This window comes from Phaethon lepturus, unplaced genomic scaffold, assembly GCF_000687285.1.
Source record: "Phaethon lepturus isolate BGI_N335 unplaced genomic scaffold, ASM68728v1 scaffold24189, whole genome shotgun sequence".
NCBI classification, from domain to species: Eukaryota; Metazoa; Chordata; class Aves; order Phaethontiformes; family Phaethontidae; genus Phaethon; species Phaethon lepturus.
Genome location: NW_010563211.1, coordinates 67771 through 90941, shown reverse-complemented (window position 1 = coordinate 90941; position 23171 = coordinate 67771). Strand labels below are relative to the sequence as shown.

At 49.4% G+C, this 23171-nt stretch overlaps 1 protein-coding gene across 1 annotated transcript in view; it reads left to right on the top strand.

Moving 5' to 3' along the window:
* The window catches only part of CDH23 (cadherin-related 23), a gene marked incomplete at both ends in the record, with an annotated part of 127246 nt that overhangs the window by 41777 nt on the left and 62298 nt on the right, over window positions 1–23171 (top strand). The window contains 3 exons of the mRNA XM_010294518.1: window positions 3792–3986; window positions 7141–7269; window positions 14179–14257. Of these exons, the coding sequence (XP_010292820.1) occupies window positions 3792–3986; window positions 7141–7269; window positions 14179–14257 (403 nt within the window). The remainder of the gene's footprint in view (window positions 1–3791; window positions 3987–7140; window positions 7270–14178; window positions 14258–23171) is intronic.

The window sequence follows — 23171 nt, the reverse complement described above, 5'->3', positions numbered from 1 at the left end:
CAAAAAGAACAGCCATGAGGGACGCGCAGAAGAGTCCTATGAATGGGCCAAATACTCAAAATGTAGAAACACGGTCCGTCTTGAGCGGGCCTGGTGCTGGGCTTTCCAGTCACATCTTCCTGGGACATGCCCTCTGCCTGTTACTTACCATCAAACACAAACCCGAGCCAGTGCTGTTTATACAGATATTTTGCTCCATTGTTTGGATGATGAGCCACATCTTTTGAGAAATAAAGATGTCAGGCTCCCGCTGAGGAATATCTTCAGCCTTTTTGACCCAAAAATAGCAAGCGGATTTTAAAGACATACTTCTTAACGCTTTTTAAGGCAGATGATCTGAAATTCCTCCAGGTCCTGACTGTGTCTTGCCTGGGCACGAACATTGAAAATGAGGCCTCTTTTCCTGGAGGACTTCAATACGGGATGTCTGCATCCCACAGCTGGTTTTGCCTTGACGGAGTTTGGGGGTTTTTTTTGCTTGCATTTAAGCTGGGGAAAAAAAGGTGCATTCCCCAGAGCACTTCTTATAGGTCTGCATCCTTATAGCTGTGCGCTGTCGGGAATAAGGGCATGCGTTTGGTAGTGTAATTTTCACAGAATCATTAAGGTTGGAAAAGACCTTTAAGATCATCAAGTCCAACCATCGACCTGTGCACTCTGGGCAATATCAGAGATTTCCCCCTCTGCAACCATGCTGTTCTGCTTCAAGCTCCTGTGACGCTCCTCCTATTGCCTGGGGAGCCCTTGCACTCCCCTCCTAATTTCACCAGCCCCGTGCTTTGCTCGTGCGCTCGCCCATGTGCTTGCTGGTGCCCAGTGCCCCCGCTGAGATCCTGCCCTGGGGTCCCTCGCAGCCCCTCGGATGCTTTGGTGTAGATGCCAGTGACTGTTTTCCAGGGCCGGCCAGATCTTTGTCCCAGAGCTGATACCCTGTTTGTATTGCTTTTGCTATCCTGGCCAGCGAAGGGACCTGGTCAGCAAAGCTGTAAAATAAGGATAAAGATACAGTAATTGCCAAGTCAGAGCTCAGGCGGTGTCTGCGGGGGCCGGAGCTGATAGCACCAAAGCTGGTGACCTCCGTGTCCCTCCAGGCAGCTTCTCCTTTGGAAGGACGAGGAGATGAACTCTCTTCAAAGCCTGCTTTTGGGCTATTGTATGAAATACAATGCTGGGGAAATCAAGCTCTCCTCTTTCATAGCCGGCTGCGCAGCCCCATAATCACGGGTGACCAGAGCGGATTTGCATGTTAAAAGGAGTGGCTAGGGGCACTTAAAAAGAAGAGGAAACATATTCATCAAATCTAGCTTTATCCTTATGAATATTATTATTCCTGGGGACAATACACCCCAGACCTCATCGGTGCAAGCCCGCATCTCCTCTTTTGCTGCTTCTCCCCTCCTCCCCCTATTAATGGTTAATGTGCAATGCTCTTCGTCCTGACATTGATACCGCGCTGGCTCCGGGGGAGGAATTTGAGAAGGCGGTTGTTGGAGCATGTGGACCGCAGCAGTCGAAGCAGTGCCCTGGCAGCAGCGAGGGGAGGGCTGCGGGATACGCTGAGGCTGCTCCCAGCTGATGATGGCTTGCGGGGAGGCAGGTAGCCCAAAGCGGGATGGGGTGATGCTCTAGTCCCACCCGAGGAGGTGTCTAGGGAGGGCTTGGAAAGCGGACACCCACCGCAGCCCCCCCACGAAGGGTTTCTCCACCCCAATGCGCCACCCGGACTATCTGAGCTGTGGTGCCTGGGTTCTCTGCACAAGGCAGGATTAACCTGCTCTGTGCGTGGCACAAAGTCAAGAGCTTACATGGCAGCAGGGCAGATCTGGATTAAGCGTGCCAGAAAATGAGTGGTTGTAAGGCAAAAGGCAGCAAACTGCTGGGACAAATGGGCTGGGGAGGCTGTGGTGGCTCCATTGCTGGGAGGCTTTAAGGGTGGGAATGATTGGGACATTCATTCCCAATGAATGAATTGGGAATGAATTCATTCATTGGGAATGAATGAATGGGACAGGTTTCTCTTTTGAGGTCCCTTCTAGCTATATCTTTCATGCTTTTATGATTGCTGATCACAAAAAAACTTGAAGGCGCTTTAAAAAATAATCCTCGGGCCATGCCCTGCAAGGCTTTCTTTAGCAGCTTGATTTAGAGGGTGAAAAAAAAGAAAGCAAATGAAAAATCTAGGTGGGAACCGCAACCTCTCACACCTTGGCAGAAGTGATATTGAAGTAAGGAAAGTGGAATTTCTCTGGAGCCTGAGGCCAGCTTAGATGTCAGAGCATCCCTGCAATGCCGTGTGGCTGGATACAAGAGCAGGGAGGTGCGAGGGACGTGCGTGGATGAGGATGTTCAGCATTGCTTTCTGGACCCTGAATGTGAGTTGGCAGATGATGCGACCTGAGTTCCTCGCTGTGTCTGACCAGGCTTGCAGCAAGTCCTGTCACCTGCCTTGAAGGCAAGTTTCTGCTGGCCTGAGCCTCTCCGGGGGAAATTCAGATGCTTTCGTTCTTTTCTGGTGCTATCACCCAGTATTAAACTGGTTAAATCGGCATGGAGCCCTGGTTTCTCATGCTTTCTAGTAGAGGTGGTGGCCTAGGACAGCCTTGCTGAAGCCCTGGTTGTGGTTCAGTGCAAGTTTTGTGGTTCCCAAAAAAACTGAAAATGGCTCAGTTGGTTGCTCAGCTTCAAGGGCTTGAAGGAGGAGCTCCACTTGGAAGCAGTGCCCCATCTTCTAAGCTCTGCATCTCCTCAAGTCTCCTTCTCAGCACTTCATGATACTTCTCTATGAGCTGAGGACGAATAAGTTAATACAAATGACGTTAACAATAAAACGCAGAGGCTTGGGAAGGTTTGCAGAAATAATCCTTGTTATCCCGACTGGCCATAACCAGCCGCTGCTATGTCTGGCTTCTGACCTTTGCTGTCTCCCTTTCAAGTTTTAGCTCTTCGTCAACCCCTAACGTGTCTGTGAACGTGTTACAAACATACGGGCTTGCCCAAGCGGTCGCGATCTGTGGGTACCTGCAACCCGGGTCCCCAGCAAAGCCTTTTTGCTTGCAGTATGTGCTTCTGCCTTTAAGAGAGACAAGAATATGCATTTAAGATTTGCATAGGAACATGCAGCTGTTCCACCAAAAATGGATAATTGTTCTCCCTGCTGTGAAGTTAAACAATAAGAAGTGCCAAACTGCATTTGCCATTGCTGATTTTGTGCACTCAGCTGCATATTTTATGCATGTAGATTAGTTCCAGATTTATGACGATTTAACTGTTAATGCCTGCGTTAATTGGGCCAGGTTGTAGTTGCTGTGGCAACTATAACTTTGAATTTTGCGTAAAGTTCCATGTTGCATGTAATGCTTTTTTTTTTTTTTTTTTTTTGAGGCTGTCTTATGTTTAATATCTTATGGTGAAAATGGAGAGGGAATCAGGGCTGAAAAGAAAAGTGCCTTTGGGCAGAAAACTAAGTTTCAGCAGAGAGAGTAATTTTTCTGGAAAGTTGTGATGTCTGGGAAATAAGGGTTTGCGATAGAGTGCAATCTTGACCACAGCTATATAACTATTATTATAAGCGTGTAACAGCTATTATAGCTGCTGCAATACTGTCATAAAGAAAACAGCTGAATAACTTATAAATGTCCTGAATCCTAAATACAGGACTGAAGTTCTTGGGTCTCTAGATATTCCTTCTGGTGGGCAAAGGAAATCGCTGATGTGTGTTTGATGAGAAGATAGGTTGGTGCACAATTTTACCTTTTTTAATTTTTTATTTTTTTTTTTTTTAATATTTCCAGAATACGCCAGTGGGCACTCCGATTTTCATAGTGAACGCCACGGATCCGGACCAGGGGGCAGGAGGCAGTGTGCTTTACTCCTTCCAGCCTCCTTCCCATTCCTTTGCCATCGACAGCGGCCGTGGCATCGTGTCGGTGATACGGGAGCTGGACTACGAAGTGACTCAGGCGTACCAGCTCCAGGTCAACGCGACGGTGAGTCTTTTTCTGCCTGCTGCAGGAGACGAGCTGTTTTCTGGAAGGGCTGCAATGGGGAAGGAGCTGCTGGTTGCCTATTTTATTGTCTCACTCTGGCATCTTCTCCAGCACATCTAGCATTTTCCACTTAGAAAGGTATTACAGTATTGCGGTGCCTGGGTAGTTTCAAATCGCTCGTGGAGCACAGCTGCACCTCTCCAACAGCATCGTATACATGTCAGGGGCTTCTGCATAAAGGCGAGCAGCTGCCTTGGCGAAGGAAGCCAGTACAGGGTGTACAGCCCGTTAAATCCTCCACGCTCATTCCTTGTGCATCACGGCTTATTGCAGGTGGATTCACCTCTATTAAGTCTGCTGAGGCTCACTCAGTAAAAGCTGAGTTCAGACCACAAGAGTTAAAATTTTGGTGGATGGAGGAGGAGGAGTCACGGTCCTAGTTACAGTAAATACCACCGTACCAGGAGGGGACCCCTGGGAGAGGTACATCGAGGTGGCAAAATTCACGCCTCGCCTGAATGGGAAACTTCTTTCCTGATGTCAAATCTAGCGAGAGCTCACTGGGGAGCGTGCCATTGAGGAGCCCTTTGCCAGCAGGCAGCCTGGGTGATGGCGCCTTTCCCATCTCAGATACAACAGAGGAAGGTGAGATTTAGCCCTACAATACATCTGACCAACTCTGCATTCAGGAGAGGGGGCGGAAAACCCTTCCCAACCCCTTCAGGCAGCTGGGTAGAGTTCTTGAAGCATGTGATTTAATCAAGATCATTGTCTTGATGCCCAGCCACAAATGTCATGAGGACACGGAGGGCTGCGCAGGGCTGCTTTGCTCTCCACGGCCACAGAGGCTGGGCATTTGCAGACGGCAGGGCCACAGGCAAACAGCTCAACCTTTCAGCTCACTCCCTGCACATTTGAGGCTGTGGCATTTTTCCCAGAAGCTTAGTTTTTTCTGAAACATACCTCATTTTATTTTAAATACTCCAGCGATAAGAGGCCCTGCCTGTTATTCGGTTCCTTGTTGGTCTCTGTCGCCGACACGCTTTCCCAGGACGTGCTGTTGAACTACCTAGTGGGTTACAAAACATGGGACCAAACATAAGTCCTGATGGACGCGTGCTTTTCTTTCCCATGCCTGATTCTGGTTTCCTCAAGGATGCCATCTCGGTTCATCCAGCTCCATCTAGCCCTGTATCCTAGGTGCAGTTACCCGCAGAGATAAAATGGGGGCATATCTGGTACCTGCTACCTAATACGCTCCTGGCTTCTAGTGATTCCCAGCTCAGGGAGTTCAAAGACTTAAATATTTAAGGCTCTGAACTGGGCTTGATTGCAGCTGTGGGAATATCTCCTCTGTTCGGTCGCAGGGTGCAGGGAGTTTCTGGCAGAAAGGCAATGAGAAACCCCTGGGCAAAGCTCAACCTGGGAAGGAGGGTGAGAGTTGCACCAGTGTAGCAGGAGCTGGAAGAGCAAATGCGGTCTCTTGCCCACCTGATGAAGAGTCGGCATGGTCTGGAGTGGCAACTGGGGTGATGGTGAATTTGGGGTGGCCGCAAGAGCTGTGGAGCCTTGGTTCAAGGCAGGAGCTGTCTCATCCCAGGGATGTAGGCAGCAAAGGCAGAAAGAGGCTGGAAAGGACAGTGTGAGAGGTGGTAGGTGAGGAAACTTGAAATGTGCTTGCTTTTTCAGTGCTATCTGTAATACTTTACCAAAATTTAAGAGATGAAGGGGAGGGAAAAAACCATTATCTAAAGAAACAAAAGACTTCAACCTGTAACGCCAACAGCAGAGTGCGAATCAGAAATAAGCATCCATCCAGGCCATAAACGCTGAGGCCTGCAGGTTAAGAGGATAATGTACGAGCTGTGTTGTTGAATACGGCTTAAATTAACATTAATCTTCTGGCAATCAGTCCTTGCCGCTGTTCACAGCCATTTTGCAGAAGTATGCGGTAACCTCTAATGGTCGCCTTTCACCACAGTGCTTGATTAGGGGGTAAAGAGGTTTATTTCCTTCCCTTTGTGTGTTATCTCTTTGCTCCTGCCCTTTTAGGTAAAGGGCTACGGGCATTGGGGTCGCTTTTGAGCACCCATGGGACGAGGCTCCAGCAAGAGGACTGGTGGCAGCAGGGCATTGCGAGGACAAGCTGGTGGCAGCGTGTACTGCTGTTGCGTTGGCTGCTGGAGAAGGGTCTTGCCCTGGGAAGGTGCTCGTGGCTCCGACCTGATGGGTTGTGGTGGCATGCGAGGGAGATGATGCTCCTGCTCAGAGCATTGAAGTGTTCAAGGGCCACCACTGGTTGTCCCAAGATTGCTGCGTGCTGGTTTTGACCTGCTTCGCAGAGCAGGGAGGTGGGGAGCCATCCTCCCTGCATCTGTGGAAGCAGCTTGGCTTGCCTAGAAAGGCAGCTCCTGCTTACCCCGATCCTGCCAGTCCCTGTGCAAGGCGGGACAGTAGAAATTTGCAGTTTATCGGCGACAAAACCATTAGCCCAGTAGAAAGGAGGTTGCTATCGCCAGGATGTGTCCTGCGGTTTGGGTTTCCACTCTGCCTTCTGCACGAGAGCTGAGGCATCCTACAATGCTTGGTGCACGTACCCTCTGCCAAAGCTCAACGGAAAAGAATAAAGCCGCGGCTGCAACACAACCTGCAGTCTTATGAAGAGCAGCGGAAAGGCAAGGGAGCTGGTGGGCTTTGTCATGTTCCAGCCGACGGAGCCCAAGCTGTGCGGAGGCATCGGCGCTGGGGGGTATAAGATGCTCTGGCGTGATGTCCTGGTATGAAAGCCTGCTGGCAACCACACCTGGGTCTTGTGCGAAGGTGCCCTAAGGGTGTATCTGTATTAGAAGAGAACTTGTATTTTGAAGTATATGTTGAACAGTGTTGCTGCTTTTCCAACCAAAATGTGATGAAAACTGAATTGGTGCTTGCTCCATTTTAAAGGGCTAATGCTGGAATGAAATGCATATTGTATTTCAGCTTAGAGGGAGGTACAGTGGACAATAATTCCAGCAGGTAGCTTGAAAAAGAGATGATTACCTGACTATTCAGAAATTTTGACCCAACTATAACTGCAAGAGACTTAAGGCTGTTGAATAATTCTATTTCTCTGATAGAAATCCTTTCTCTCTCCCTCAACCCTTGTTTTTTCAAGGACCAAGATAAAAACAAGCCTTTGTCCACTCTGGCCAACCTGGCAATCACCATCACAGACGTGCAAGACATGGACCCCATCTTCATCAACCTGCCCTACAGCACGAACATCTATGAGAACTCGCCTCCGGTAAGGGCTGCTGCTTCACTGGGATGTGACCTCAGTGTTGCGCCGGGGGCCAAGCGAGTATGGGGCAGATGGAAAGCACGAGGTATCCCACAAGAGCTGGAGGAAAACCTCTTCCAGAGGTATTTGTCCTTCCTTCTATCACAGATTTTCATTGCTTTGCCCTGACGTTTGCGGCTCAGGTGCAAAGAGGAGGAGCCTTGTTTCCATGCTAAAGCGCAAATGCTCTGAATCATAAGATTCAAATGGCATCCAAAGAGAGGCAAGCCTTTTTCTTTCTGGAACATCATGTTTCAAGCCAGCTGCAAAACATTTTGCCCTTTTTAAAAAAAGGGAGCCTGAGCAAGGAGGTTTAGGAAGCCTGAAACCCAAATAAAATGTTTTCCTAAACATTTTTTCTTATATTTTAAAAAGGCTTTCTGTTGTTCTTAGCACGGAGTCAGCCATTTCCTCCCCACAGCATCTATGCATGCCATTTCTAATAGAAAAGTTGAAGAAAAATGTAAACGTTCCTGAAATGAGGCAGTTTTGAAAATGCCAGAATCATCAGCCATTTCAGCACTTTGAGCATTTTCCCCCAGGTTTTGCCAAATTGATCCAATCATTTTAGTTCTTCTGAAACTCAGTTTGTCAGCAAACTCGCTGTTTGTGGAAAACATCTCCCAGTCTCTAAATACAGCAGGGCTTTTTTTCCCCGCAGCAGACGGCGGGCAGCTTCAGCTTTGGGAGCTGTTATCTCTGCTCCCAGGACCTTCAGCCCAAGCACCAGCCCTGCTCAGCAGCATCCGCCTTCCCAAGGCATCCCATAGCTTTGTCTATAGGGCAAATATTTTTGTAGATGGATGGAAAAACCTTCTGTCCTAAAATTGTGGCATGGTAGGCATCCATACTACATGTGTGTCCCGTAACGTCTCTGGGGCACTGAATCCAAAACGCCTGATGGCTCGGTTCATGCAAGTGGTAGGGGAAACTCCAGCTCGTTTTAGTTCATGCCTTTTTTTATTCACTTTGGAGCAAACTGCTGGCTCTGACGGCACGGAGAGTGCTGGATCAATAGGGCTGAGTCCTACTGTCACAAATCCCGCGGTCAGACAGCACATTACCTGTCTGCCGGGCCTGAAGATGGCCAAAAAATGGCTTCATGCATCACTTTCATGAAGTGAAAGTTTCAATGAGTTTCAGTGCTGTTGAGATTAAGGACTGCTGCTGTGGTGGGCAGTATGAGCTGCAGGGAAGAAAAAACACCACTTAAGATCACCCTCAACTGGGGAGGAAGAAGCCTTAGATGAAATTATAGAAATGGAAATACCACGAGTATCAAAAATTATAGACTACATCACCTTCATGGAGTGACCTGGTATCTAGGAAAGGGGATCTCTCTCAAAGTAATGATGTATATTAAGGCTGGAGCTCAACGATCTCTTTGTGTTGATACACCAATCACAGTAATTCCCAGAACGTACGCTGTTTGCAGTAGGCAGAGCAGCAAATAATCGCTGTGTAACCTGTAATAGGGAATAAGTGAAGGAGGAGTGCTCACGAAAACAAACTGTTACCAGTTTTCTGACAGATTTAGAGATTTTAACTTCTCTTGGCCCCATATAACATCTCCAACGGCATTGAGATATCCAAGATGGATAGGTGCCACCAGAGGCATGGTGAAGAAGACAACTACTGAACGAAATACTTTGGGTGGGATTGCTCTCTGGTTTGGACCCCAAGTCCCATCCTTCACAGGAGAAATCTCTGCTGCTGAAACAAGGATGTGGTTTGCTATGGCAAGCCTGGGGTTTAACATGTACATTTTTGTCTCTCCATGGGAGGTCTTCTCATCAGCTCTGCCCTACCGCCCAAGGGAGCCAGTGATAGTGCGGAGTGGAAGCTGTCACCTCGCAGAATGACTCAGTTACCAAAAGGGTAACAGCAAATTTGGGTGAGGAGTCTGGGCTTGTCCAGGTCAAGCCAACAGGCTGCAGTGCATTTGTGGGTGACATTTGCCCTGCCACCGGGCTCAGTGGGTCAAAACGTGCTCGAGACATCTCATGCCAGCCCCAAACCTGCAGAGCTGAGACTTGCTGCTGCTCCACGCGTCCGCTCTCTGTCTCTCTTGCCTCTCTTTTTATCTGTGGTGCACAGCATGTCTGTGTTCCTCTATCAATGTATCAGGCGAGAATACCTCATCTAAAGTGTATACATTACCTAATAAAATCCTTCTTATTTGGGATTATTGCATCAAATTTTAATTTCCTCACTCGAGTAACAGCATGTCAGCCAGCCCGTCAGTGAAGAGCCGATAGAAGGTGAAAAGAGTGGATAAACTGCAGCAAATTACCGCAAACAGATCTCTATCAGCCCTTTGACTGGAATTGACTGGAATTAAGAAGTGAGAAATAGGATTTTTTTTTTTTTCTGTGGCAGCTTTCTGAAGCGCTCCCCCCTCCTCCTCCTGCTGCAACGCTGGGCTGCGCTTTGCCTTTCAAGTCCCTAATCCTGTAAGAGAAGAAGAAGAAGAAGAAGAAAAAGGGGTGGAGGCGTGCGAGAGGGGAGAGAAGTGCCATGTGGCTCTTATTTTTCGCAGGCCAGGATCTGGAAGCATAATTTAGAAGCATTTTCGACACATGCTTATTTGGACACTGGAAAAAAGAAATTTCTTATTGGGCAAAGGAAGAGGATGCAACAGGGAGAGACTTTGCTGGTCACCCTGGAGGTGGTGTATCTTCTTCCGTGATGCTGTTTATCATCTCAACGTGCTTCAGACATTTCTCCCAGGGCACCCAAGTGCACCAAAGCTGCCTGCAGCTGTGGCAAAACTTGGCGATGTTGTATTTTCCATCCTCAAAGTCTTTGTGGGTGTCCGTCCTCACAGTGTTTGTAGACTGGATAGCATCGTTCATGTTCTCCAGACAAGTTAATAGGTGCTGGAGCAGAGGGGCTATTTCCTCTTGCAGAGATGCTGTTGGTCTGATGAGGCCCTGCTTTTGGACCTCAGCTGGTGCATGATCTAGGCAGCATCGCAGCTTCACTTTGAGGGTGCAAGAAGAGGAATCCACTTGCTAAGAGAGAAGCTGAGGCCTATGAAAGTGTGCTTTATCCCACAGGGAGCCACACAAAGGCAAGAGGGGATACAAACCCCACTGGTAGTTGTATTCCCTTGCAACAGTATGGTACAGATACATGTCAAATATCATTAGAACAGTTTTAATTCTTCAGCACCATCCCCCTCCTCTTCAAAAACTCCTTGGGTTAAAGAAATAATGTAGAATCAGTGCTATTTTTGCCCTAGAGTCTCAATAGCTCAGAGTTAATTCTTTCTTACAATATTTCCAGCCTATCAGTGTGAACACTTTATTAAAAGCTCAGGGTTTTATTAAAAAAGGATTGATTTACCCCTGCCCCTCTTCAAAAAAACCCTCAGATTTTGTTTGGATAATGTGCCATTCTTTATTTTCTTTGCCTTTTTTTTTAGGCATAGGCTTTTCCAGATTATTACTTTTCTAAACCTTCTAGAGGGAGAAAGTTATTCTGTTCTGGTGCTTCGGTCTATACCCACCGCCCACGTCCTTTCCTTGCAGCCACCGTTGTCTGTGGTAGGCGGGCGAGGTGTCACTTGCTTTAAGAAACGTCAAGAATATTTGGGAGTTTCCAAGAGCTGCAGGTTCAGACCACAAATACATAGGGTAAGACCTGGGCAGAGATATTGGTGCTGGAAGTCAGCTTGGTGTTTCCACGAGTAAGTGGAAGCCTTGCCAGGTGTGTTTGGCTAGAGAGGGTGGGAGGATGCCCTCCAGTTTAGGGGTGCAGCTGGCTGCCTATGGGAGCCAGAGCACAGCATCTCATGCCCTTGCTGTGCCAAGACTCAGATAGTGAAAGGTATCTAGGTGGTCTGGCAGGATTTGGGAGGAGAAATTAGAAATTTTTGAGCTGTGGTTGGTGAGAGGTCAGTCTTTGCCATTGTGGGATTCCCGTGATCAACAGTTTGTTTTGGTTTTGGGTGTTTTCCCATTCCTAGTCTCTCTTCTCTGGTTAGTTATCTCTGCTGATATGGTGAGCAAGACACTTCATGATGGTCACAGGTACTAAGAGATGGGTGTAGCCTGTGTATAGCAGCATGTTTTGCATCACATCGTCTCTCCATCTCACTCAGACATGTGCTGAATGAGAATACTCCTCCTTGTTGACTGTGCTGAGCAATCATGCTCCTAGGCTATCTTCATCAGTTGTTACCACTCACTACAAAACCAGTAATTGCCACCAGCTATGTGGATAACAGTTATGCCTGTCCTGTGGCACTTGTTTGACCTCTTCCCCAGAAGCTTCAAGATTGATCCTAAACACCGTGTAGGTGCTTGGGGAGGGATCATCCATTCCCAGGAACTGGGATCTGCCAGTCTTGTGGATATTGGAAGCCTCTTGTGAAGGAGCTGACAAGAAGGATGGAAACCAGGAGGGATGCGAAGGGGTGGCCAGGTCCTTGCCTCTGCCGTGGTTCCAGGAACGGTAGAGTGCTCAGCCCTGCATGAGCATGTGTTTCTCGGTCACTGGTGAAGTGGATGGGCTGGTGAAGGGGCTGGCGGAGAAGGAGGCACCACTCAGGGTTGCAAGAAGAACGGGGGGAGACCCAATCTCAGAAAACAGCAGCATGAAAACTGTTGTCACGGGCTTCCCAAGGACCAGGCAAACCTTAGCATGCTCTCTAGCAGCCTTCATTCTTGGGATCAGATGTCTGGATAATTTCTGTCCTGTGGACCTCTCTGGCACATGCTGCTGAGATACCTGAACAAGATTCCCTCTCCTCCCCTCCCAAACTTTCCTGACTGCAACATCTGAGCTCATGGTTTTATCTCTCCCAACAGCCCTTCCCCTTGGCTCCTACAGGAGGGACCTTTCCTGCAGATAAAGCGGACCCAGTGTCGGCCGGCTGATTGCTATTCCTCAGCCATCGTGGGAGCCCTGCCTTCTCCCGTAGCTGCCTTCCCTTTGAAATGTGCCGCACGGCAGGCGACACTTACCATTCTGCGCCGCTCCCTCGCTTTTTGACAGGCAATGAGCAAGCTGTCAGATGGACCAAGTGCCTTCACCTACCTCCCCTGCCACAGAGGAGCTCCCGCTTCGCCGGGGAGCAGAGCGGGGCTCGTGCTGGCCCTGTGGGCATGGCAGATTAAAGCAGAGTACGTTGGGGAGAGCGTGCTGGATTGCATGCCTCTTCTTTTTTTCTCTGCTTTGCCTTGCTTTCCTTTCCATATGCCTTGTTCTGCTTTCCCACCTGCTCCTTTCCCACTTTTCTTGTGCTTTTTAGCAATCCTTGCTCCTTTGGAAAGGACAGTTATTGTCGGTGATTTAGAGGATCTCTGGCGGCTGCTGAGCCTCACCAGCCGAGTGCTGCTCAAAGGCCACTGACCTGCGATTTATGGCTAATGTTGTCAGTTAATAATGTGGATTTACTTAAGGAGTCTATTGAAATGCCCTGGGAGATCAGGAAAGGGGCAACCTGCCCAGCCCCAGGAGCCTTCTTTATGGCCGGCTGTGGCAAAGATGGCAAGTCCCCGCTTTCCACTGGTGATGTTTCTGCAGCAGCTTTCCCTTTGGCCTTCAACTGATGGATTGCAGGACAAACACAGCACCGCTGTCCCACTGTGCTCCCTTGTTAGATATGCAAACGCCTCTGTTGACATTTCCTTTGAGGGAGGAAAAAAAAAAAATTGCTCCTTTTCCCACTGTTAATAAACCAATGAAAACAAGAACAGCTGAGTTGTAAATTTTTTCACACTACGTTAATTATGTGCATGTGTTTGTACTCACATGGGCTCACTGCCGTGCAGCAGGGGAAGTACAGCTTACGGAGTTGATAGAAGCGCATGATCTTTTTATTTAAGGAGCTAAATGAGAATTTTGGATCACATATTCTTCATTGGTTTTGAGCCACTCTTGGCCTTGTGGGCCTTTTTGCTGGGGTATAAGAAACAGGTTTGTCCTGCAGGATGGAGGATGAGGTGGGTGAGCTGGAAGTTGCAGAAGCTCCTGCCTGTGGGCAATCCCCTGTTCTCAGCATCTGTCCAACCCTCCTTCTCCTTAAAGGTTTCAGTTAAAATCTCTGCAGCTCCCTTAGTTACGCAGCTGGGTGCCGATGGTCAGCACGAGCATCCCTCGTCGCTTGGGGTGCCTCGATTGAAGAACGCAGGGGGAGAAGAGGACCGGTTGAAACTGGGAAGACCGTGGGAGATAAAACTGGTGTAGTGACCAGTGCTGAAGCTTGTGGTGAGAGGGAATTGTCGATTTTGCTCTTGAGGGACTTCAGAGTGAAAATCTCTGCAACAGAGAAGTGTGTGCTTTTGCCTGTCAGCCAGAGCCTCAGCCTGTGCAGCTGTGACACTGCAGGGCAGGGTGTCCTGGCTTTCCAGTGCTGCACCTTCAGCTCCTCCTTCCTCTTCTTCCTCAAGCGCTGATAGCTGTGCTCACCGTGCTGACCTTGCTTCAAACCCTTCTCCTGTGGGCAAGGGACAAGCAGTGTGGGGAATGACCCTGGTGGAACTCTCTCCAGTCCCTGTGGATGCTTGCCCTGGCACAAACCAACTCTATGGTCAAGGTCAGCCTGCTCAGTGGTTCAGTTAGTAGGACATGCTCTGCTGGTCCTGCCCTCAGCATCACCAGCTGCCTCCTGGGGTGGGTTAGCAGAGTTTCGCAGCTTGCACAAGAGTGATGAGTGGTGAGCCCCAACTGCCCCAAGAAGCAGGGATGGGACTTTTCCATGACATGCCTTGTCCTTGGACAGGTTTTCCTAAGCACATGGCCCACGGTAAGAGATGCAATGCTTCGGCAGTTTCTAGGTGAGCTCTGCTCCCACTGCCCTGCTCCAGGAGCCCCAGCAGTGCTCGGCTGGGGTGGCTGTAATGCGTGTCTCCTCTCCCTCCCCAGGGTACCACCGTCCGGATGATAACGGCGATCGACCAGGACAAGGGCCGTCCCCGGGGCATCGGCTACACCATTGTCTCGGGTAAGTCATGGGGGGATGTGGTGGGAACCCCAGCTGGGCCAGATGATCTAGCCCTGCAATAAGTCTTTGTACACCCTGTGTCTGGGAAATCTTATTTGGCTAAGTTTCTCCTCGACTGTACTGCTGTCAGAGCATGTTGTTCATGGGATCTCCCTTTCCTTGAGCAGCAGACATTATTTCTAACAAATTTGCCAATATCTCATAGGAAAACCTTTCAGTCCTAATGACGAGCCACAAACGGCTCTGCTTCACGCAACGCCACGGAGGAGACCTGCAAAAAGCCGGGCGTAAAACTCTTGCTGGTGGTGCGGTGGTTATTGTTTAGGGAGAGAATGGGACTGATTAACTGCTCCTGGTGGTTTCCATGGCACTTCCCGAAAGCCTTGGTGCCAAGGGCTGGCATTGCCAGAGCTTCGCAGGCTGAGAGGTAGGGTGCTGGACCCGCGAGGGCACGGGGCTAGAGAATTAAGCTTAATTAGAGCGGTGGAGACTTTCTGCCTTCTGGCAGCCACGTGGATTAATCCTGCCTTCGCAGACTGACTCCGAAGCCCGGGGAACCCTTCCCAGTATGCGTGGGTAGCTTGCTGAAACTGATGTAGCGGGTCACCCACGGATTCTTGCTGCGCAATGCTTGGCTCTTTTAGGACGATAGCTCGGGGACCTCTTCTGACACCAAAAGAGCCAGGGGCAGGACAGTCTGGGCAGGCGTTTCCAGATAATACACAGCTAGCTGCTTTTTGGAAGGGCCAATTTTTGGAGCTGGACCTGTCTTATTTAAAATGCCTTGAGGTCAGCGAGCCTCTGCCATATCCAAGGCAGACTTTGGTGCTCGCTGGGCTGCACTTAGACGCTGCTTTTGTGGGGCTGTGCCTCAGGACGGACAGACTACTCAGGTTAACCCAGGAGCGGGAGACCAGTTTGGTGCATCTGGGTTGTAGTCCTATTTCTGGCATTGCTTTTGAGGGGGAATCTTCACAGCAAGAGATGGCAGCAGTGCCTCCTCTCCCTGCTGTGCCACATGTTTCGGGTGCTGGCTGGCAGCTCCTTTGAGCTACGCGTGTAGAAAAATTTCCCAGTTTTGCTTCCTCAAAGCTTAGGCATTTCAAATGCTCTTTTAATCAACCTCTAGGGTCAAGGTGATTTCACCCTGACTTTCAAGTCCATTGATCCGGACTGCAAGTATCCAGGTCAGTCTGCCTTTGAAGATGCAAGGATTATTTATTCCTCTAATTCCCTCTGCAATTTATTCTAATGTTCCCCCAGCATGAATTAAATGAGAGATTCCCCCAGATCGCATGTATCCATCTGGGCAAAGTGCAGCAGGGACTTTCTTTTGACTGATGCGGGCTCTTTTTCACTGGAGACTGGACCGAAACCTCAAACTAATTTTGCAGCCGCCGCTGAACTACTGTGAGAATGGTAAAAGCTTTCAGCTTAGAGAAACCTCACCCAGCTCAAAGCCTGAAGATGCTCAGTGGGTGGGAAATCACCCCTGTGCTGTTCATACACCCTCCTTTGGGCATCTGATGATGACCATGGACCCTTTTTCTGACCCAGTATGCTGTAGGTATCTAATTTTCCCTTGTCAGTACCAGTGCAACACAAAGCTCTGGGCTTCCGAGAGCCTTTATTTGACAGCTCAAACCTACAGAAACAACTGTGCAATCTAAAGAGGGGTAATTCGCTAAATGCATCCCTCCACTCGTGGTCACGTCAGTCTTTCTGCTCACTGGGCAGTCACGGCTGCTCTACCGAATCAAGGAAACCAAACCTGACACCCTGGGTTTTTACCTGGAGTGTTCATGCATGCTCTTCTTTTTGTGGCTTTGGCTTTCCTGTGAAATGGCCACGGTGCCCCTTTGCGAGCGTCTCCCACGCAGTGCCAGGGTAGCCGTCAGCCTGGCCGTTACGGCCGGGCGGAGGGATGGTGGAAGGGAGCCAGGCATGCTCCTGGACCCTGGTGGTGGCGGGGTGCGGAGTGACAGGCAGGCGGATCAATGCAAGCATCATCGCATCTCCTTGCGTATGCTAAGAGCTTAATCTCTGCCCCTGGTCCTGCCTGGTGGGGGGCAGCTCTCGTATCGGAGGATCAGGCAGAACACATCAAAGAGTGATTAAACGGCTTTGCTTTTTTTTTTTTTTTTAACCCAAACATGAGAATTGCAGAGTGGTTTTCTAGCTGGCCAGGAGTCCTCCTCCCGTCGGCACCAGCATCTTGCAGAGTGGTGGTGCTGGGAAGGATCAGCCCGTGGATGGACGGAGGGATGACTGCAGACGCCTGCTATCGCCTCCCACCTCCTCCCCATCCTCACCCTGCCTTTAGCTTAAGGTCGAGGTTTCCAAAATCCCTGAAGCCAGGCTTCAGAATGCTCTGCTTCCATTTTTAATTGAGTTTGTTTCTAGAGACAGGGTTTGCCAGCTCCACTTAGCTGCCGGATTGCGGCTGAGATGCGTGACTGAGGGCAAATTTTAAAGAAAACAGGGTCTTGGGGCAAAAAAATTTTTTCCTGAAGTCAGTAAGGGTGTAAATGCCTCCTCGGCTCTTCTCAAGGCATTCACTTATACTTCCCATGGTTTCCTTCTTGCTTTTGAAAGAAGATGTTACCTTCTGATGTCTGAGAGTCCGGACATGGGAACCAGCAGCTAACGCACCTCCAAAATCCTGCTCACCCAAGGCAAGCGATTTTTTTGGCAGGCAGGTAAAGCCTAATTAAATTCTCATTATCCTCAATCACGATGGTAAAGGTCAGCGAGCAGATTTTGTGCCTGAGCTGGTAAATTTTTATGGCAATTTTACAAAAAAAAGGTCTAACGTAGGGAATGATGAAGCAAATTAAATTAGAAACCAACCGTAAGCAAAAGTGAAAATGGCCGGTGGAGGTAGTAATTATACCTGGCTCTTCAGCTCACTTGCACTAGGGGAGGTGGTGGTGATGCTGTTCCCATTCCGTGGCAGGGATGGGTGATGCCTCTCCCCAGCTCTCCCAGGATTTGAGGCACCGGGCTCACATGTGGCTGGTCTGATTTTACCTGCTGGGGTTGAATATACAGCAGTGAGAGAGCTGAAAAGCAACCTAGCCATTTATCATTCCTTCGGTATTAATATCTAAAGCATTGGTATGATTTGGAGGCGGGGTTTAAAAACTTTTGGAATTGCCGGTGTCCTGTTCAGCTCCATCCCTTGGGTAGCTGTGCCTCGGGATATACTGCAGCAGCTCTTATTTGTACGGCTATCTCCAGCACAAGGTCCTCCTGTGACAGGAAAACAATAAAACTAAGAGATTAACCATAATGACATAAAATAAGACTTAAGATCTAACTTTATGCTGCCAGCTTACAAAGCTGTTAAGCCTGAAATGACGGAGGAGCGCTGATCTAGCTGTGTCGTGGCATTGACTAGTTGTCCTGTTGGGACAGACGAGCCTGCCTGCTGCCTGCCTGCACTGGGAATCATTTCCGTATCTCACAGGGAAAAGCTATTTAGTTGTTTCTCCCCCTTCCTTCCAATCTGAGTGTTTTAACCCTGTGAAAACATGTACTTTTTCACCCCGCGCTTTGTGAGGAGCGGGGTCACCGCCCTGCGAAAGGCCATTTGAAAAAGAAAGCCAAACCGAGACTTCACAATTCAAGCCCGTCGTGCCGACAGGCTGGTCGGGGCCGGGGCTTCCATCGCTCCAGCAGGTGTTTCTGCTGTTGTTCCCAGGCAAAAAGGAGGGTGCAGGCAGCCCACGGCCGGTGCCCTGCAAAAGCCCTTCCTCCCTGGTTCCCCGGCTGCTTTTGACAGGTTGGAGATGCTCAGCCACTGAGGTCAGGACTCTGTTTGAAGGACAGATAATTAATCCTGCAAAGTAATCCACGGTTCTTTTTTGGCAGATTTATGGAGATAGCCTCTGTACCGGGGACTCTGCCTCATCATCTTTCATTTCCCAGGCAAAGCGAGTGACTTGTTGTATAACACGACCTGTTCTAGATAAGGCTTTTCATTTAGGGGAACTCTCTGGTCTAACGGAGATTGATTTTCCCGGTGGAAATGGGAGGGCCCCCGGCGCTCTCGGCAGAATCAGGCCTGCAGACGGCAGTGTGTTTTCACATTTGCTGCTGCTGCGCATCACCTGGGGCGTGGGGAATCCTTTGGCTCTTTAAGAGAAGGACTTTTATCGTGAATTACATGGCAATTTAATTAATAGGTAGGAGGGGACTTTGGCCCGCGAGCTCTTGTTAGGGAAACGTATTGTGTGACTGCAGTCTCGTGCTTTGCTTGCTAGCGGAAAGCTTTGGGTTTATTTCCAGGACACTCGGGAGACTTCATGTCTCCTGGCATGAAGATGTGAAGGTGACCTGTGCTGCTTGGGCAGGCATCAAAGGGTTAAACCAGGACAAAAAGGGTCCCGGGGCTCTGCAGGATGCCCAAAAGTCAGTCTCTGCCTGCCTGACACATTTCGGGTGCGATGATGGATGGGCAATGGGAGATTGCACAAGGGCAATCCATACGTCCTTCCCAGCGCTTGGAAAGTTCTGCAGGAGAGAAGGGAGGGAGCGCAGGGTCTTTGGTCGGTGAGCTGGTCCTCAAGGCTCTTCATGAACCCTTAGGGCATTATTATTTTTTTTTTTTTCCCCAAAGTTGATTGTTTTAGGAGGCTGATGCAGTTTCTCAGCAATGCGCGCTCTTCCTAAAGCTGGTGTGTCCCAAGGGAAGCATGAATTAAAAAATCATTATTTGCCCAGTGTAATAGAAGCATGAGTTACAAAAGCAAGAGGGAAGCGTGTCTGAAAAGAATTGTTCTCCGTCTTTCTTCTGGTTTTCCTGCTAAGGAATAAAATACTATATATATATATACACCCACATATATATGTAAAAATCAGTGCAGTAGCTCTCAGAACATGTTTCAGATGGTCTTAACAGATCTGGAGACCCCCGCTGCCTTCCTTTTGAAAGTGCAGCACGAACCCTTTAGGTAAGGTTAAGTGGCCAAAGAGGTCTCCCAGCCCTCAGCTGCCAGCACCTCTCTTCGTGTTTTGACCTGACTTAATAAAGAAGAAGGCAGGGCAAAGCAAGCCGCTTCCCTGGGTCCCTTGAACCGGACATCAGGGAGGATCCTTGGATTAGGATCCTAATAACCTGCTAATCGTAATTTTCCTGTTGCCCGTTGGCCTACATGGCACCGGCTTTTTCCCACATTCGGATCGCTTGGTGAACTACTAGGGTGTTAAAGTCCTCAGAAATTACAGCTGCTGGGAGGGCTTTCCAGCATGATTTAAAGGCAGTCATCATAGCAGAACATTTCTGTAGGAGGACACGCTGATGGGTGGAAAAGTGCCTCGCGCCGAGTTATTCGTCAAAGGCTGTTTTTCCACCCTGCCAATGCGAGGGGATGAGACAGCACAAAGAAGAGATGGCGGCAGCGGCTGCAGCCCCTCTCTTCTTGGCTTGCTCCCCATGTTCATCCCCGCTGCTAAAGATGCTTCATCGTCACGTTGGCATCGTGCTTTGGCTCCCTGCCAATCCAGAAGTCGCTGGAAACAAATACAGTTGGGGTAATGGTTTCCGTGGCAGGTGGTCCCCCAGCAAATGGCCTTCCGTAATTAAAACTATACATTCCCGTTTATGTATAAATATGAAGCAAAAGCATATTTTTTGTTTAATTTCTGGGACTATTTAACTTCCTGGGATTTAATGTGTATTCGAGATGTTGGCAACCACTGGAGAAGGATGAACCTGCGCTGCCTCTGTTCATGTTGGGGCTAGAGAAAAACACGGGTTCTGAGATGGTTTTTAATGGAAGATTTTCTGAAAGGTGTTGAGCCTGGAGGTGTGGGGTTTATGTTAAAAGCTGATTCAGACTTGTTACCAGGCATATTACAGTGTATTTCTTTCACGTTCTCCTGCCTGCTGCTGTGGGAGAAGCAGGAGAGGTGATTTGTGGGTCCCTCAATCCAGCCCAGGCACAGTAGCCGTTAAGAAAGTGCCAAGTTTATGTGTACGCATCCTTCGGCTGCGGGATGAGAGGGTGTTCTGCAACTGCTGCTCCGAGGTGGCGATGCCTGGCAGCCTGGACCAGCCCGTTCTCTCTGGGAATGCACGCTGCCTTCCGCACCCTCTTTATTAGGACAAAATCCTCTGCGAGCTCAAGTGGGGGGGTTAAAGTGTTGCCTTTACAGAAATGAGTGAAAGAAATGCTTACGGTGGTTTTCCCTGCGCTGCTCTGCTGTCTTGACTCATGATCCAGTTGTTGGCTGCTCTCCCGTAGCAGGTCTTAGGGTGAGATTCATGGAAAAGAGGAAGGGCTGGGAGGAAAAACAGCCAAGCCAGGCAGTGCTGATTATTTTCCTTCCCTTTGAGCCACTGAGCACTTTTTAGATGACGTGGGGGAATGGTGGTTGTGGTCCAAGACTCAGCATCCTTTCGTGTGATGAATTACACTCCGAGCAGCAACCTTTAAACTCTGCAGGCTCTGTTCTCCTCTCTGGTACCCACGTGCAGCTCCCAGGGGCTTCGGGAGGGGGATTGCACCTCGGGTGATAAATCTCTCCTTTTATTTTCTCTTACTATACGTTTGGTTCTAAAAAAAGGGAACCGTGCGAGCATTTAATCCGAGCTTCTTTTGCAGCTCGGCAAGATCAGAAATTCTGCCGTTTGTGCTAGAACTGGCAATTAAATCTTTTGGGGAAGGTACTAAAAATGCCTGTTTGCAGAGCAGGCGCGTGCAGAGGAGTGCCGGCACGCAGCTTTGCGCTTGAATCCGTTGTCCCAGAAAGAGCTGTATCCTCTGGGAAGAAGAACAAACCGAAGTCCAGAGCAGGAGGAATGGGCGCTGTTTTCTAGAGCAGAATGTGACAGCATCTGGATTTCACACAGAGAGAAGAAATATAATAACTTCCCTTTCCTTTGGAAATAAATTCTTCCCTTTGAATTTAAGCGTAGGGTGAGGAATCTGCCCTGTCTTGCTTCCCTGCATATCGCACGGGGGCAAAAACTCAAGGTGAAGAGCAGCGAGGTGGTCACGGCAGCTGACCGACTATTTATACGATGATAACTGTGTCTGTTGCTGACTCCATGAACCACATCCAACAGCATCTATTTCGGTGCCGAGGAGCCCTGACGGAGCACATTTTGATTAATAAATTATCCGGCGCAAGGTGTGTGATGGGTTCCCCTTTCACATCTCATGAAAGTCATCCGCTCCAAGTTCAGCAGCTCAGCGAGCCCAGGGCCTTTCGAGGATGTGGCTCCCCGATACAAACGGCCCTTCGTGTAAGGGGGGTGGGAAAATCTGCCTGTGCGGGGGAATCGGCTTCCCCTGGCTGACAGGTAGCTCTTCACTAGAGCTGGACAATAGCTGCATCTCTCTCTCCTACGATTCTGAATGGTGCTCAAAGGCCAAAGGGGTAGGGAGGAAGGAAGAGACATCAATGTCTTTTTTTTTTTGTCTTTTTTTTTTTTTTCCTGGGTTTGAGCCAGTATTTTTAATGGCCTTTTTAAACTGTGAGAGCATTGGCTGAGGGCAATTAAACATTATGGCCCTCATCTATAAAACCCCTCGTTATAGCAGTGTTTCTCCAAAATGATGCCTATGCCACCATCCGTTCCTCAATGAGCCTGGAAAAACACTCCAAATGGGCTACTGCGATCCATCCCATTGCTCCCAACCCTGGCTGCAGTGGATGTAGGAGCTGCTGCCGCCCCTGTACCCGCACACAGACGGAGGGATTGGAAAGTTTTCCTTCTCCTTTCACCCGCGTCATAACAAGAAGCTGGGCTTGAATGTCCTGAGCAAGCCTGTTCCTTGCCAGGTGAGAGCAACAAGTCTGCCAGAAATGCATTCATATTGCTGTCCCAAAGTTCGTTCGTTTTTTTTTTTTTTTTTTCCCCCTCACCTTTCCTCTGTCTTTTTGAGTATTTAAAAACATTGTCTGTTTTGCTTTTCTTCTCTGTGCACTGCCTTTTGATGCTCGGCCTTTCCATGCTCAGCCTTTCCCTTCCCAGTAGCCTGCCTTCCCATGGGGATGTCCTTCTCCAGGGGATGCTGCCTCCTAGGCAGCCTCGTGTTTATTTTCTGCCCTGCTTTTCTTAAAGCCGTACTTGCTTTCCCAGCACTTGAAAGCAGAGCTCCTCCTTTGCTGATGAAAGACCCATTTATTCCTTAGCTTTGCCTGCTCCATGCAGCGGAGCTGGATTGCCTGTGAACGTGCCACATCCTTGTTTGGATGGGGAAGGAGATGGAGGACATGTAAGCCTCTGTTTAGCAGAAACCAGAGCGTGGTCTTGGGCTCCCTTTTCAAACCAGAGGCATGGAAATGAAGTCCTTGGTCTCCACGTAGAAATGCTTTGGTGGCTCAGGCCAGACCTCAGGCTAGGCAGTAGGTGGCTCGGGCAGGGACACGTCCAGCAGCTGGAAACTCCTGAGCCATCATTGCCTGCCTGGTGCGGAGCAGGAGGCTGTGTGCACCATGGCGTGAGCACTGCTTATGGGAGAGCCTGTGAGGGGGACACCTTTCTGAAGGTCACTTGGCTTCCGTGTCAAGCGCAGCCATGATAGTTCCTGTCTGCGTCGGTGAAACAGTTTGCAGAGTGCAAACTCGGAGATGGAAAGGTCTGTGCCGTTCTGTGTCTTCTGGATCCACAGGATTATCTGGGGATCTTGACTGAGTTTGAAATGCCTGCTAAGATTCTCCATCCCCTCTGTGTTCTCCACCTCGTGTCTGTGCATTGCCATATCGCTTCAAAACCTGTGACGAGCAAACCCTGGTTTGCTCCGTTGGCGAGCACGGCAGGCAGCGCTGGCCACCGGCCATGCAGGCCATCGGCCGGAGCGCTGGGGCAGCGTGGAGAGGAGATCACGGTGTCCACCTGCCTCCAAGGCCACGGTGGGCACAGACCCCTGTGCCCAGGAGCAGTACAGAGAGCGGTGGAGCA